This window comes from Panthera tigris, chromosome A1 (genome assembly GCF_018350195.1).
Source record: "Panthera tigris isolate Pti1 chromosome A1, P.tigris_Pti1_mat1.1, whole genome shotgun sequence".
In the NCBI taxonomy this organism is placed as follows: Eukaryota; Metazoa; Chordata; class Mammalia; order Carnivora; family Felidae; genus Panthera; species Panthera tigris.
This window is the reverse complement of record NC_056660.1, coordinates 68,697,099-68,709,533: the sequence shown is the minus strand read 5'-3', so window position 1 is coordinate 68,709,533 and position 12,435 is coordinate 68,697,099. Positions and strand designations below refer to the sequence as shown.

Here is a 12,435-nt window from a genome sequence, read left to right as displayed (position 1 = left end):
CTAAATTTGGTACAAAAGGAAAAAACATGAATTTTCATCTTGTGTAGATAAAATGAGGTATTAAAAATGTGTCCCCAGATAATTCCAAAGAACCGTTAGTTCATGAACATATTACAATTAGTTACGAGCCCTGGATTTCCGGATCATGGCACAGTAACAGCCTTTAATACCAACCTTTCCCTGATGAATGCGATTCAGTTTCAGTTGTTTCTCTATTTCTAGCCCGAGGATGGATCTGCACCCATTTACTTCTTTCAGGGATCTTACTGACTCTTCACTGGTCCATCTTCTGACTTTCCCATTAGTGTTTAAACCAGAAGCTACGAGTCTCACCCGTAAGTACTTAGTACAGAGCTTTGCAGACACTAGATTCTCCAAAAACATGCAGCCATCTTCTGATCACACTTCCATTTCAACTTAGGCAGGCGCGCCACATTTTTAACATGTTTTAAGTGTTGTAATAATTTAAATTAAAAACAACAGCGAAACTGCTATTGCAATCAGTACACGATTCGGCCTTCCAAACTCTATTCTACATAAGAAAGCACAAAGGAGTTGTCTTGACACATTTTACTCCAACAGGAATACAGGGTATAAAGTAGTTCCAAGTGTTACCCACACACGTTACAAAACAGTCGAGTAGGTGCCCACTGAAAGCAATGATTGTGCTGGTGAAGTCATTCAATGCTGTTCTGCAGGATACTGAAGCTTCTGGGCTAACAATGTGCTGAAAACTGAAAATATATTTGAAGGATATTTGCTACCAAGTGAACCATCTTAATTTTAACTCATTCTTTCTATTCCATTTCAGATTTAATTTTAATAAAGTAATGCAAATCACTTAAAGAAAAAATCTTTTAATTTTAAATTCTGATCTATGCATAAAATTCATTTTTGTATCACGGTTAAATTTAGTACAAACTATAAAAGTGTTAACACTGAAGTTTCAACAGAAATCTATTAAGATCCCTTAGAAAAATTATGTAAAGAAACAACAGCAAGTCATTCACTGCTATGAGGTTAACACACAAGGAAAAAAATTTCATACATTTTACTGAATTTATCAGCAAATAATTTTAGGCATAATACTTATCATAAAATTAAAAGTCTGAAAGTTGTACGTGGCTCCCTATCAATTACAATTTGCAGTGAAAATACTAAGCCAGATCTTTTTTATCTACCAGAACAACACTAGTTTAAAAAAACTATTGGTTGAAATTTGCAAACTTTAAAGGGATACCAGTTGTGAAGGAATAGGTATATAACTTAGCTTAAATTAAAGTGGAAGATGGTAAAAACTAAATGCACAAGGAAAATATTAGGGGAAAAAGAAAACCTTCGAAGACATAGTTGCTACTCTAAAAAAATATTAGCTTATTCTTATATTAAAAACATTAAATGAATCAAAGCCAGACAGTACTGAATTTCTACACAGATCTCTTTGTACTTCAATGTTGTTTATTGAGTGAATGAGACACTACTGCCAGACATGCCAACGACACTTCACATTCAAGGGCTGGAAGCTGGAGAGCTTTCCAGATTGAGTCACTGCATAAGCCTTTTGGGAAAAAACTGAAAGTGACATCAAATATGACATCTTCATGCTTGTTTTTGTCTTCAGCTTTTTTTTTCTTCCAATTTTTAGATCTACTGGTTTGTTGGGTAGAAGGCTTCTTTCTACCCTACAAAAAGACTCACATCCAATTAATAGAACACTAGGTGTATAGCAAATTGTTTTAGTACACATCTATACTGAATAACTGATCTTAAAGCTGTTTTGTCTTAAATTTCCTTAAGTCTAATGAGAAAAATTAATTTTCCTTCCCTTTCACCTTCACGTGGGTGGCTTATACCAATAGAAAAATACTCTTCAGTGCTGCTGTAGGGCTTACAGGGAACCTCTTCAGTGGTACCATAGAAATCCTTTCAAACCCCACTCTGAAACCCAGTGCTTCTCTTCCTGCTGTTGTGGCTTTGCAGAAGAATGGCCTACACAACACAACTCTACCGTTCTCTTTTGCTCAAAAACAAAACAAAGAAACCTAAACAAAAGGGTAAACGTTTATTTGGAGTTAGTTTTCTGGTGGTGATATTAAGGCCCTTCAAGCAGAGTTCAGGAGCTCCTGTATGGCTGCCTGCTGCTCGGGACTGAGCTGTGCTATGCACTCAGTCCACAATCCTCCAGAAGTCTAGGAAAAAACAATTTCAAACATTTAGATTCAGTGAAATGGTCATTTAGAAGTATTTTACTAATCATCATTAGGTAGACTATAATAATGCCAAATACTTTCTGTCGATGTAGTTTGAGGAGTGCCATCATAAAACCAAGAAATCTATGCATTTCTTTAAAGTTCATTTCACTCACACTGTTTTCTTCATCCAATCTAACCTGAAAAGCTATATTAGATAGAGGACACAGTCAAGTAAACAACACAAAGGAATAAGGAGCATAAATCACTTAAAAAACTTTGGTAGCTGACAGCTTATTTACTATTAAAATCTCATCTTTTTTTCTTCACAGACAATGCAAAAAAAACCTTCTACAGGAATATGCGCTAAGCACCAAGTGGAAGGTTCGAAGTATCTCAAGTTTAAGACAAACATTTTAGTACTGATAAAAGATGAGAACATATAGACAGAGTATACATTAAGTAATCTAAAGGTTGGAGACAAGAGAATATAAAAATGAAACTTCCTTTGCTCATTGGGTACCTATTTTTTTCCTTGTAGAATAGAAAACAAAACAAAACAAAACACCTCTCCAAGAAACTGTTTTATTTCCGCAAAACAGCTTACCTGTACTTGGCGGACTACATTAGCCAGACGTTTGGCACAAGGATCTTCATGTTTAATTGCCTCATGCATTTCTCCTTCTGCAATTATACTGAATATTTTGGGCAGATTGGTATTGTTGGGGCCAAGAACGATCGGGTGATTACTGACCAAAGAGAAGAAAGCCATTATAAATGAAAGTTAAGGAAAAATTACGCAAGCACTCATATTTTCCTATATCCTTCCCCTAATATGGAATTCTGCTATAGGATCTTTATAAAATGATTATGCATTCATTAAAATCAAATTCAGTGGCAGGAAAACCAGCTAATTTTATTTATTAGCTCTTCAGTGTTTTCCCATGTAAATTAAGAAAAATACTTGGCTCATCTCTCAGGTTAGTTTCAAGGGCCAAACAATAAATAGGACGTTCTAAGTGCCTTCTAAATAACTTGTGACTTATTAAAAAAAAAAAAAAAAAAAACAGAGCTATTACTAAGAATAGCAGTTTCTTATATGGCAAAATGATTTCCAAATAAATGTGAAGTTCAAAAGGATTTATGGGCATTTTAAGAGTAAGCCAGGGGGAGTCTGGGTGGCTCAGTCGGTTGAGTGTCCGACTTTGGCTCAGGTCATGATCTCGTGGTTTGTGAGTTCGAGCCCCATATTGGGCTCTGTGCTGACAGCTGGGAGCCTGGAGCCTGCTTCCGATTCTGTGTCTCCCTCTCTCTCTGCCCCTCCCCAACTCATTCTCTCTTTCTCCCTCTCTAATAAAAAAAGAAAAAAAAAAAAAAAAGAGTAAGCCAGGAAATAAACGTCAGGCAAGTTTAATGGAAAGAAACATAACAGTGTATTTAACTAGGATTCCAGTCTTTGTCATTAAGAGAATTTCACAACAGTCCTTTCCAAGGGAGATGATCAAAGAGCATGATGGAGAAGTGGTCACTTCAAAGGCAGTAGTAGATAAGGAGTGTGCAGTCTCCACCAGGGTTAGCACATCCCTTAATGACAGTTCTCAGTGGGAACACACAAATACACTTGTGTGAACCTGAACTTAAACAGATATGAAGGAATATGCTCACTGGCCTATTTCTACGAATTCCAGATGAGTGGTTGTAGCCCTTGGAGTTATTCATGAATAAAAGCAGTAATTAGTAGTGACAGAGCCTCGATCTGATTAACATTTAGGAGAACTTGGACTTAGAAAAACACACCACAGAACATGCCTTTGATTTGATAGCTTCTGTAGCCTCCAGGTTGTTGCAATTCTTAGATATACTCATGGACACAAAAGAGCATTAATAATGCCAGAGCCCAGGGCCAGATCTTGATTACCCAACTGGAATACTTTCCTTATACCACTGATTCTTGAATCCAAAAACCATGGTGCTAATGACATACTTTGATCTCATTATACTAACACATGATACATGTCAATTCTACTTCTGTAAAGTGGGGATTAAAAAAAATATATAAAACCAAATAAATAAACAATAGATACATGACGTGACATTTTGGTGACATAAACGGGCAACAACATTAAAAGGGAAACTTTTTTTTTTTTTTAAGTAGACTCCAATGCCAAGTGTGGAGCCCAGTGTGGAGCTCAAATTCATGACCCTGAGAGGGGACCCAAGCTGAGAGCAAGAGTCAGATGCCTGGGGCACCTGGCCAGCTCAGTCAGTTGAGCATCTGACTTTGGCTCGGGTCATAACCTCATGGTTCGTGAATTCGAGCTCCATATCGGGCTTTGTGCTGACAGCACGGAGCGTGCTTTGGATTCTCTCTCTGCCCCTCCCCTGCTTACATGTGCACGCACTCTCTCTCACAAACAAACATTAAAATTTTGAGAAAGAGTGACAAAGCGTGAATGGGGGAGGGAAGACAGAAGGAGACACAGCATCCAAAGCAGGCTCTAGGCTCTGAGCTGTCAGCACAGAACTGACACGGGGCTCGAGCTCCCAAACTTTGAGATCATGACCTAAGTGGAAGTTGAACACTTAATCAACTGAGCCATCCAGGCACCGCTATGAACGGTTAGAAAAAAAAAAAAAGAGTTGGGTGTTTGACCTGAGCCACGCAGACACCCCTGAAAGAGAATCTTCTTAAAACATTATGTTCTATAATGCCTCATCTGTTGAATTCCATAAAGAACAAGTCAAACTAGATCTAACTGTAAGGCAGCGTTAACTGTGATACGGTTTTAAAGACAACATTATTAGAAACCTATACATCTGGGGGGCTGTGCACAGGAAACACTGTTTAGAGAGGAAGAAAGTGAGGTCTATTTGTCCTTTTTCTTACCTTTCGATCAAGTCGCACAGATAATTGAAAGTCTGAACAGCTTCTTCTTTATCCTCATGAAGTGGAAGCCAAGACAACCAGTGAGGCAGGACTTCTTCCACGTTCACACAGTCAGGCTTGAACTTCATAATCTTCCCCACTGCTGAGATGCAGTTCTCTGTGGCATTGACGTTTTCTTTGGTCTTAGAATCAGCAGACTGAATAACTCTTACCAGCAGTGGAAGTGCTTCTAAAATAAGCAATTGCAAAAAGGTCAGTTTTTTAAAACCTCACATTTTCATGCAAAGCCAGTATTTTTTATATAAATATTTCTTTTTATCTTCAGTCCAGTTATCGATTGTAGTGAAGAATTATTGAAGTTTCCAGCCCGTTTTGTTTTCTTGGCTGCAGAGCCAGACCTAAGAAGGAAAGGAGGATTGCCCCGGCATGGGCCGGAGCATCAGTGCTCCACTAACTGGGAGCCCAAGAGGTCGGCAGACTCAACATTCAATTCCCGATCATCTCAGGGTACTTCAAGCTTTTAAAAGCCTCCAGCTGTATTCCTGCACTGGCTTTACAGGGACCCCCATATGTTTTAAAAGTCCTATGCCGCAGCTGGGGTGTACCTCCCAAGCCCAAAATGAACTCTATTCTGGAGGATGGGGGTGGGGAAGCTCTGATTCCACTCAGATTTCATTTCCATATCTCCGAGAATAAAGACGGTCAATTTGTGTATGTTATAGGTGAGACGTTTGAAAAAGGGAAGAACAACACAGCAGAAATAGCTATATAATGTTTGGGGATGTGGAAAAGAGAACGAGAGCGCGATAAAAGGGATGCCTGGGACCGAGCAGAAGAAAGTACCTGTACAGAAAGGCCGGTAGTTCTCTCCACCGTACTGTGCCATGACACCCAGGCCATACGCAGCTGCTTGCCTCACTTCGGGGCTGCTGTCGCACACATATTGGAGCATCGGCCTTAAAAAATATTCTGCGTATTTAAAAGAGGCTGGACTACAGTGTTCTATGACATCATCAAAGATGCACAATCCCCATTGTCTGTCTGGCCATGGTCTATGTGGACACTATAAAAGAGATAATCTTTTAAGCTCTGAATACTGGAGTACACGAAGAACGTTAAAAAAAAATTCACTATAGGCTATCATGTAAGTGATAAGCTTACATGGATATTCCAGATACAGGCAACGAAAAACACAGTAATAATCACTTCTTGTGAATCCTCAAATTACAACACAGATTTAAGGAAGTACAGGTTTAAAAGACTTTGTATGATTTTTTTATAAAATCCCACAATTTGATATCAGCATATACCGGAAGAACCAACAGCAGCAACAATGTGGGTACATTTAATTCACAAAAAAGACAATGATAATGCTGTATTTAAAGAACAACAATAAAAGTTATGAAGATGTTAACTTTATATATCCACTCAACAGGCTAAGTCCTATGTGCCTAAGTTTTTAAAAAAACGTGCTGCACTACTAAATACAAGATTAAAAGCCAAAGTGAGACAGATTTCTATTGATTGCTTTTCATGTGTATTTTAAAGACTGATTACATAAGGCCATCATCCAGAATCTATGAATGCTGGCTGTATGTAACAAGGATTTTAAGGGAGTCCTCTAGGGTCCACTGAAAAAAACTAATTATGTTGATAACTGAGCAGTGCACGGATAACCTGAAATAATGAAAAGTCATTTGTATGTCTTTGGAATGCATTCTGATTTAACTGAACTATGGAAAACTTAATTAGCAAACTTCTAGCATGTATCAAACGAGAAAATATCAAGGGCAATGCAATAAACCTGATAAAATCATGGAAACTCTTTAGGATTTCTAAGGTCCATTTTAACCTAGAAGTGTGTTTTCAAGTGCTGCACTGAAACAATCCCAGGTCAACTATCTAAAATAACGGTCAAAGAGAGGTAACACTTACAATTAGGTTGACAATTAACGGGAGCAGCTGTTCAAACCATGGTAACACCTTTTCCTTGTAGCTACTGAATATTGAGTGTAAAATGTCTGACACTTTGGTCAGAATATAAACATCGTTATCATCCTAAAAACAAAAACACACACAACACCCATATGTATCAAAAGGCATCTCCACTATTACTGCTAACAGTAACATTCATTTACAAAAATCTAGGAAATGCAGAAATTAAACTACTCATCACTGTAAGGGCACCTCTACGGCCGGGTGTCACGCCTCCCACCTGCCGACAGAAAGAGAAGTGCGGCCAGTACTGCACTTCCTCCAAAGACTTTCCTTGGAACATACCTACATTTCAAATTCTGAAACAGAAGTGTTTTTACTTCAGTAGTATTTTTTGCTTTCTGCAAGAATGTTTCTAATTTTGGAGCATCTGGGTGGAGAGATGTGGGGTCTGTGAACTGACAACACCTCATCCCTGGGAGCAATTTGTGTGTGTCAGCATGGGAGCACCCTGCACAGAAAGGGATGGACCACGCACGGGAGCACCCCACACAGAAAGGGGATGAGCCGTGTGCGGGAGCACCCCGCACAGAAAAGGGACGAGCCACGCGTGGGAGCACCCTGCACAGAAAGGGGATGAGTTGTGCACAGGAGCACCCGCACAGAAAGGGGATGACCCGCGCACGGGAGCACTGGTCCACCAGGATGGCTACGTGCTACATCCTGGAACCTAAATATGCAGCTGAAATACATCTGATGGCATCAAGTGGTTTGATGAGAGAGCTGAACAAAGCAACGTAGAAGACTTATTTCAACCACTGCATGTGTATTATTTATAAGGAAATTCTCACTATCCTGTGATCTGGTAGAAAGACAGCTGTTGTTACAAAAAGATCTGGTCTTAAGCCCTAGACTCGCGGCAGTGTGTGGCTTTAGACAGTCATTTAACACCTGACTTTGAGTCCACTAATCTTTAAAACAGTGAATACGCCAGCCAATAAAAATTTGCTGAGAGGCATATATAAAAGAAACACTAGGTGAACTTAGAAGTGCTGTCATGTGGGAGGTATTACAGCAAAAACACTCACACAGCATCCAAAACACAAATCAGCTAACTTCAATTACTTATTCTCTAGATTAGTAAATGAAATACATGTCAGATTCTTCCGCTAAAAATTACCGATAATTACATCAGAATGACAAGTCAGAAATGAATTAGAAACTTAAGCATTTAAAAATGTTTCAGATGCAAATGATCATATGAATTAAGTTCTGAAGGGAATAATTTACCTCATCTTGTAGTGACTCTTCCACCTGTTCATCATAGTCTTCATCTTGTCTTTTAACTAAAACACACCCAAATAAATGTCTTTTTAAACGGTCGCCAAAACGGTCAAGGATTACATTCAGAAATAAAAGCGTGGAGAACTTACCTTGCCGTAATTCTTGATTTTTAAAATGTTCTTCGAGTTTAGCTTTCAATATGCCTCCCAATTCTTCAAAATGTTCATTATTAAGGCATCCATCTCCCATTACTTCAATGCACTAATGATGAAATTGAGGAAAGAAGGCAACCCATGAGATTTAAGTGTTTTAAGAGTCAAAAGTTAAGTTCGGTTAAGAATAACATGGAAGCATGAGAAAAATTAACATAACTCAGCACGGTCGAAGACTAACGATTAAATGAGTAGATTACACTTGCTTGGTGTATGTTCGTTACAATGACAGTACTTCAAAGAAAATAATTTAAAAAATATTTTTATTTTGAACATGTCCTGAGCAGATCTTAAATGCCAGGCATTACTGCTAGGAGCTGACATCTCAAAGATGGAGCAGACTATCCAGCTTCTGAGGAGCTCAATTACCACACACACGCTCTACACAAACACAGTGGGGAAAAAGGACAAGGGGGTGCTGGGAGGGCACTACAGGCTGAGGAAATCACATGCACAAAGGCCCAGGGGGGCCTCCTTTGTTAAAATAGAAGAAATGTGAACTGTAAGAGTGTAAATGGGGACAAATGAAAGGTAATGAAGAACTTTTAAACCAAACTGTGGAGCAGACCATGGAGCCGTGAACAATGGGGGTGACCAGGAATATTGGGAAGAGGAGTGCAAGTATCGAGGAAGTTCATGCCTGAGAAAAGGAGAATGAACTGGGAGGGAAAGAAAGGAGAGAGACATCGGGAGCAGACCAAAGGAGGCGATCTCAGCACAGAGAAGACATAAGGGAAAATGAAGAGCAGAGGCATCTAGGAGAGAATAGGACAGAAACTAGGTGTGAGCTGGAGATGAGCCAATATTCTGCAGTTGGATTATTAGGTAAATGACGGTGGCAACTTATCAAGACTGGACTAAAACGTTAAAATAAGAAAGAAACATTTTCAGTAAATAAAAAAAAATCACTTGTTATAAGATCGAATTTTATTTATTTTTAGCAAGACTAATATATGAACATACAACCTTATACATACTTTTAAGAGAAGAATATTTACCTTTGCAAAAGAATGCATTATTTCTGAGAGGACATCTGAGTCTGGTTCTGTGCCAATGGCCTTGATTAGAGCATCACACATAAAATGCCACATCTGTGTGAGATACTCAGGACCACGAACTCTCGCACATTCCAGGAGAAGAGGCATGGATTCTGCTGCCGCCACTCGAACACGTTTTATTGTTAAGGAAACGTAATCAATACTTTCAGACACACTTAGTGTAATTCCTCTCCTTGAAAGATTGTTCTCTCATTCTGCTTACGTAAATGTTAAAGTGTTCACCGAGTGCCAGTCATATGGCCAGATTATCTGAGAATGCTATCCAGGAGCTTGTGTTAAATATATCGTGTGTATAAAAACAGACATCTCCCTGGCCATATGACTTATCCCTGTCTTTTCTGTCACCTACAATACAGCAGTGAGTCTCAAATGTGACCTGCAAACACAGAAATGATTGTAAAAGGTTCTGGGACCCTTAGAGCATATCTTAGTATGTTCTCATCCCCAAACTTATGCAATATATATTTCTAATGGGAAGCCTGGTGGGGGGATGGCACTCACTTGGTAAGTGTCTGACTCTTGGTTTTGGCTCAGGTCATGATCTCACAGTTTTGAGTGTGAGCCCCATGTCAGGCTCCACACTGACAGCGTGGAGCCTGCTTGGCATTTTCTCTCTCCCTCTTTCTATACCCATGCCCCCTCCGCCCCCACCGCTCATTCTCTCAAAATAAACAAACTTTAAAAAAGAAAATTTAAAAAAATGTTATAAATGCAACCAAAGCTATATTTCTCCTGGGAACACTAATTAAGTTCTCCTGTCAGAGCCTTTTCAGTTTCAATGAAGACCAAGCTGCCCCTCCCTATCTAGTGTCAGTTGTGACATCAGGTCGTGAGACTTCCCTTTGTCCTCTCTCATCATGGTAAGTTTCTCTTGGGCAAAAGCCATCTTCTGTAAAGGATACCACTACAGGATACTGCATGAGGAACTAAAACAAAGGGGCTCTGGAGTCAGGAAGATCTGAGTTTGGGTCTGGGCTCAACCACCTGTTGGGCTGTCCCTTTTTTTTAAACCCATCTACGAAATTGTGTGTGTGTGTTAAGGCCTAAAAATGTTTCCATGTATTAATTACGACAATCATGTTAGGAAGGAAAACATTTAACATGCAGATTTATCAAGAAAGGTTTCTCCAAGGTGATACCCACATTTGAAATGTAGGACTAGGCCACAGAAAGTTATCAGCAGGTCTCTTAACCTATTAAGAAAACTCTTAGTTTCAGGGCACCCGGGTTGCTCAGTCGGTTAAGTGTCCGACTTCGGCTCAGGTCATGATCTCACCGTTCGTGAGTTCGAGCCCCGTGTTGGGCCTGTGCTGACAGCTCAGAGCCTAGAGCCTGCTTCAGATTCTGTGCTTCCCTCTCTCTCTGCCCCTCCCCCTCTCGTGCTCTGTCTCTCAAAAAAGTAACGTTGAAAAAAAAATTATAAAAAAGTCTTAGCTTAACACCACCAACAGATATTTAAGAAAAGTTCTTATATACAACTACAAACATTTGCTAAAAATATCAATCCTTAAAATCTTTCCAGTGGTTCACAGAAAAAGCTGTCAACTAGAAAATAGGTAACATTTTCTTCTTGTTTTTGGCACAAACAAAAACCATGACACTAAAGCACCTGCAAAAAATGTAGTTTATAAACTTAAATTACAGTTAGTGCAAACAATCAATCACAGTGAAGCACACATCAGTTAACACAAAGTCAAACACTCAAGCTACAATTTAACTAATTCTAGAAATGTTTTGCATTCAAAAATTATAGGATATCATCATGGAAATAAAATTTCAGTAGAGGGACCATCAGTTTGACAACTTGTTCAGTGTATTCCACAAAGCCTTCCTTTAACTCTTTAGCATAGCAAACCTGAAACCAAAGTATCAGAAAGCAAGATCCATGTTAGTTTTTAGGTACTAACATTTATTAAATAGCAGAATCGTAAGGACCACAGAATGCTGCACCCTGACTGGAAGTACACTTAGAGCTGCATGCAGGACTGTGACAAGTATCTGGGAAATACAAATATAAATGTAGAAAAAGCTGTACAAAGGGAAAGGGCCTTGGCATGACTGCAGTATACGCTGTCATTCAAAGACCGGAACACCCCACGTTTTTAGTGTTGTGTGTGGGAGAATGGTGCAAAAGTTTCAGCACTCTGAGGTACTTCAAGCAAAATATATCATTGAAGAAAAATACTTTAAAAAGATATAAAAAACCCGAACACTTAATTGTAGTGTATCACTCTGTAAATCTGCAAATAGGCTTATGTTATTTTGTAATAAAAAAATCATTTCATCAGTGAAACAGAAAAATAATGCTGCTTTAAAAATAATTGTTTCTCGGGGTGCTTGAGTGGCTCAGTCGGTTAAGTAGCTGACTCTTGGTTTTGGCTCAGGTCACCATCTCATGGTTCGTGGGACTGAGTGAGCCCTGTGTCATGCTGTCAGCACGGAGCCTGCTTGGGATTCTCTCTCTCTGCTCTTCCCCTGCTCGCGTGCTCTCTCTCTCAAACTAAACAAACTTAAAAAAAAAAAAAAAGTTTCTTTACTTTCTTCCACATTAAAAGATTTGATAATTTTGTTTAGAGATGTTACATTTACATTTACTCTCTAGTTGAAAGATACCACAAAAATCCAAAATGTCTATGAATTATATTATAGGCATAAATGTTTACAATATATAGTAAGTACTGATGATAAAAATAAGTTCAAGAAATACAAGTTTAAATGAACTGGTAAATACAACAATGTTTTATTAATGCAAGATAAAATTTAAGTTATTAACTTTTATTTGGGCTTACTCATCTGCTAAGTTTGTAATATACCATAATTTCTTAATTCTACCTTTAAGAAAAATAGATTATTGTCCCTGTCTGTAACAC

General features: G+C 38.7%; 1 protein-coding gene across 2 annotated transcripts in view; it reads right to left on the bottom strand.

Annotated features, from left to right (window-relative positions):
* Nucleotides 1–2,043: 2,043 nt before the first annotated feature.
* Nucleotides 2,044–12,435, bottom strand: part of IPO5 (importin 5) — a 56,001-nt gene continuing 45,609 nt past the window's right edge. For both annotated transcript variants that reach the window (XM_042979499.1, XM_042979502.1), the window contains exons 20-28: nt 11,324–11,420; nt 9,506–9,678; nt 8,445–8,556; nt 8,302–8,357; nt 7,012–7,134; nt 5,920–6,139; nt 5,077–5,305; nt 2,797–2,938; nt 2,044–2,189 (exon numbers count right to left, since the gene is read on the bottom strand). In XM_042979499.1, coding sequence (XP_042835433.1) covers nt 2,103–2,189; nt 2,797–2,938; nt 5,077–5,305; nt 5,920–6,139; nt 7,012–7,134; nt 8,302–8,357; nt 8,445–8,556; nt 9,506–9,678; nt 11,324–11,420 — 1,239 coding nt within the window. In that variant the 3' untranslated portion in view covers nt 2,044–2,102. The remainder of the gene's footprint in view (nt 2,190–2,796; nt 2,939–5,076; nt 5,306–5,919; nt 6,140–7,011; nt 7,135–8,301; nt 8,358–8,444; nt 8,557–9,505; nt 9,679–11,323; nt 11,421–12,435) is intronic.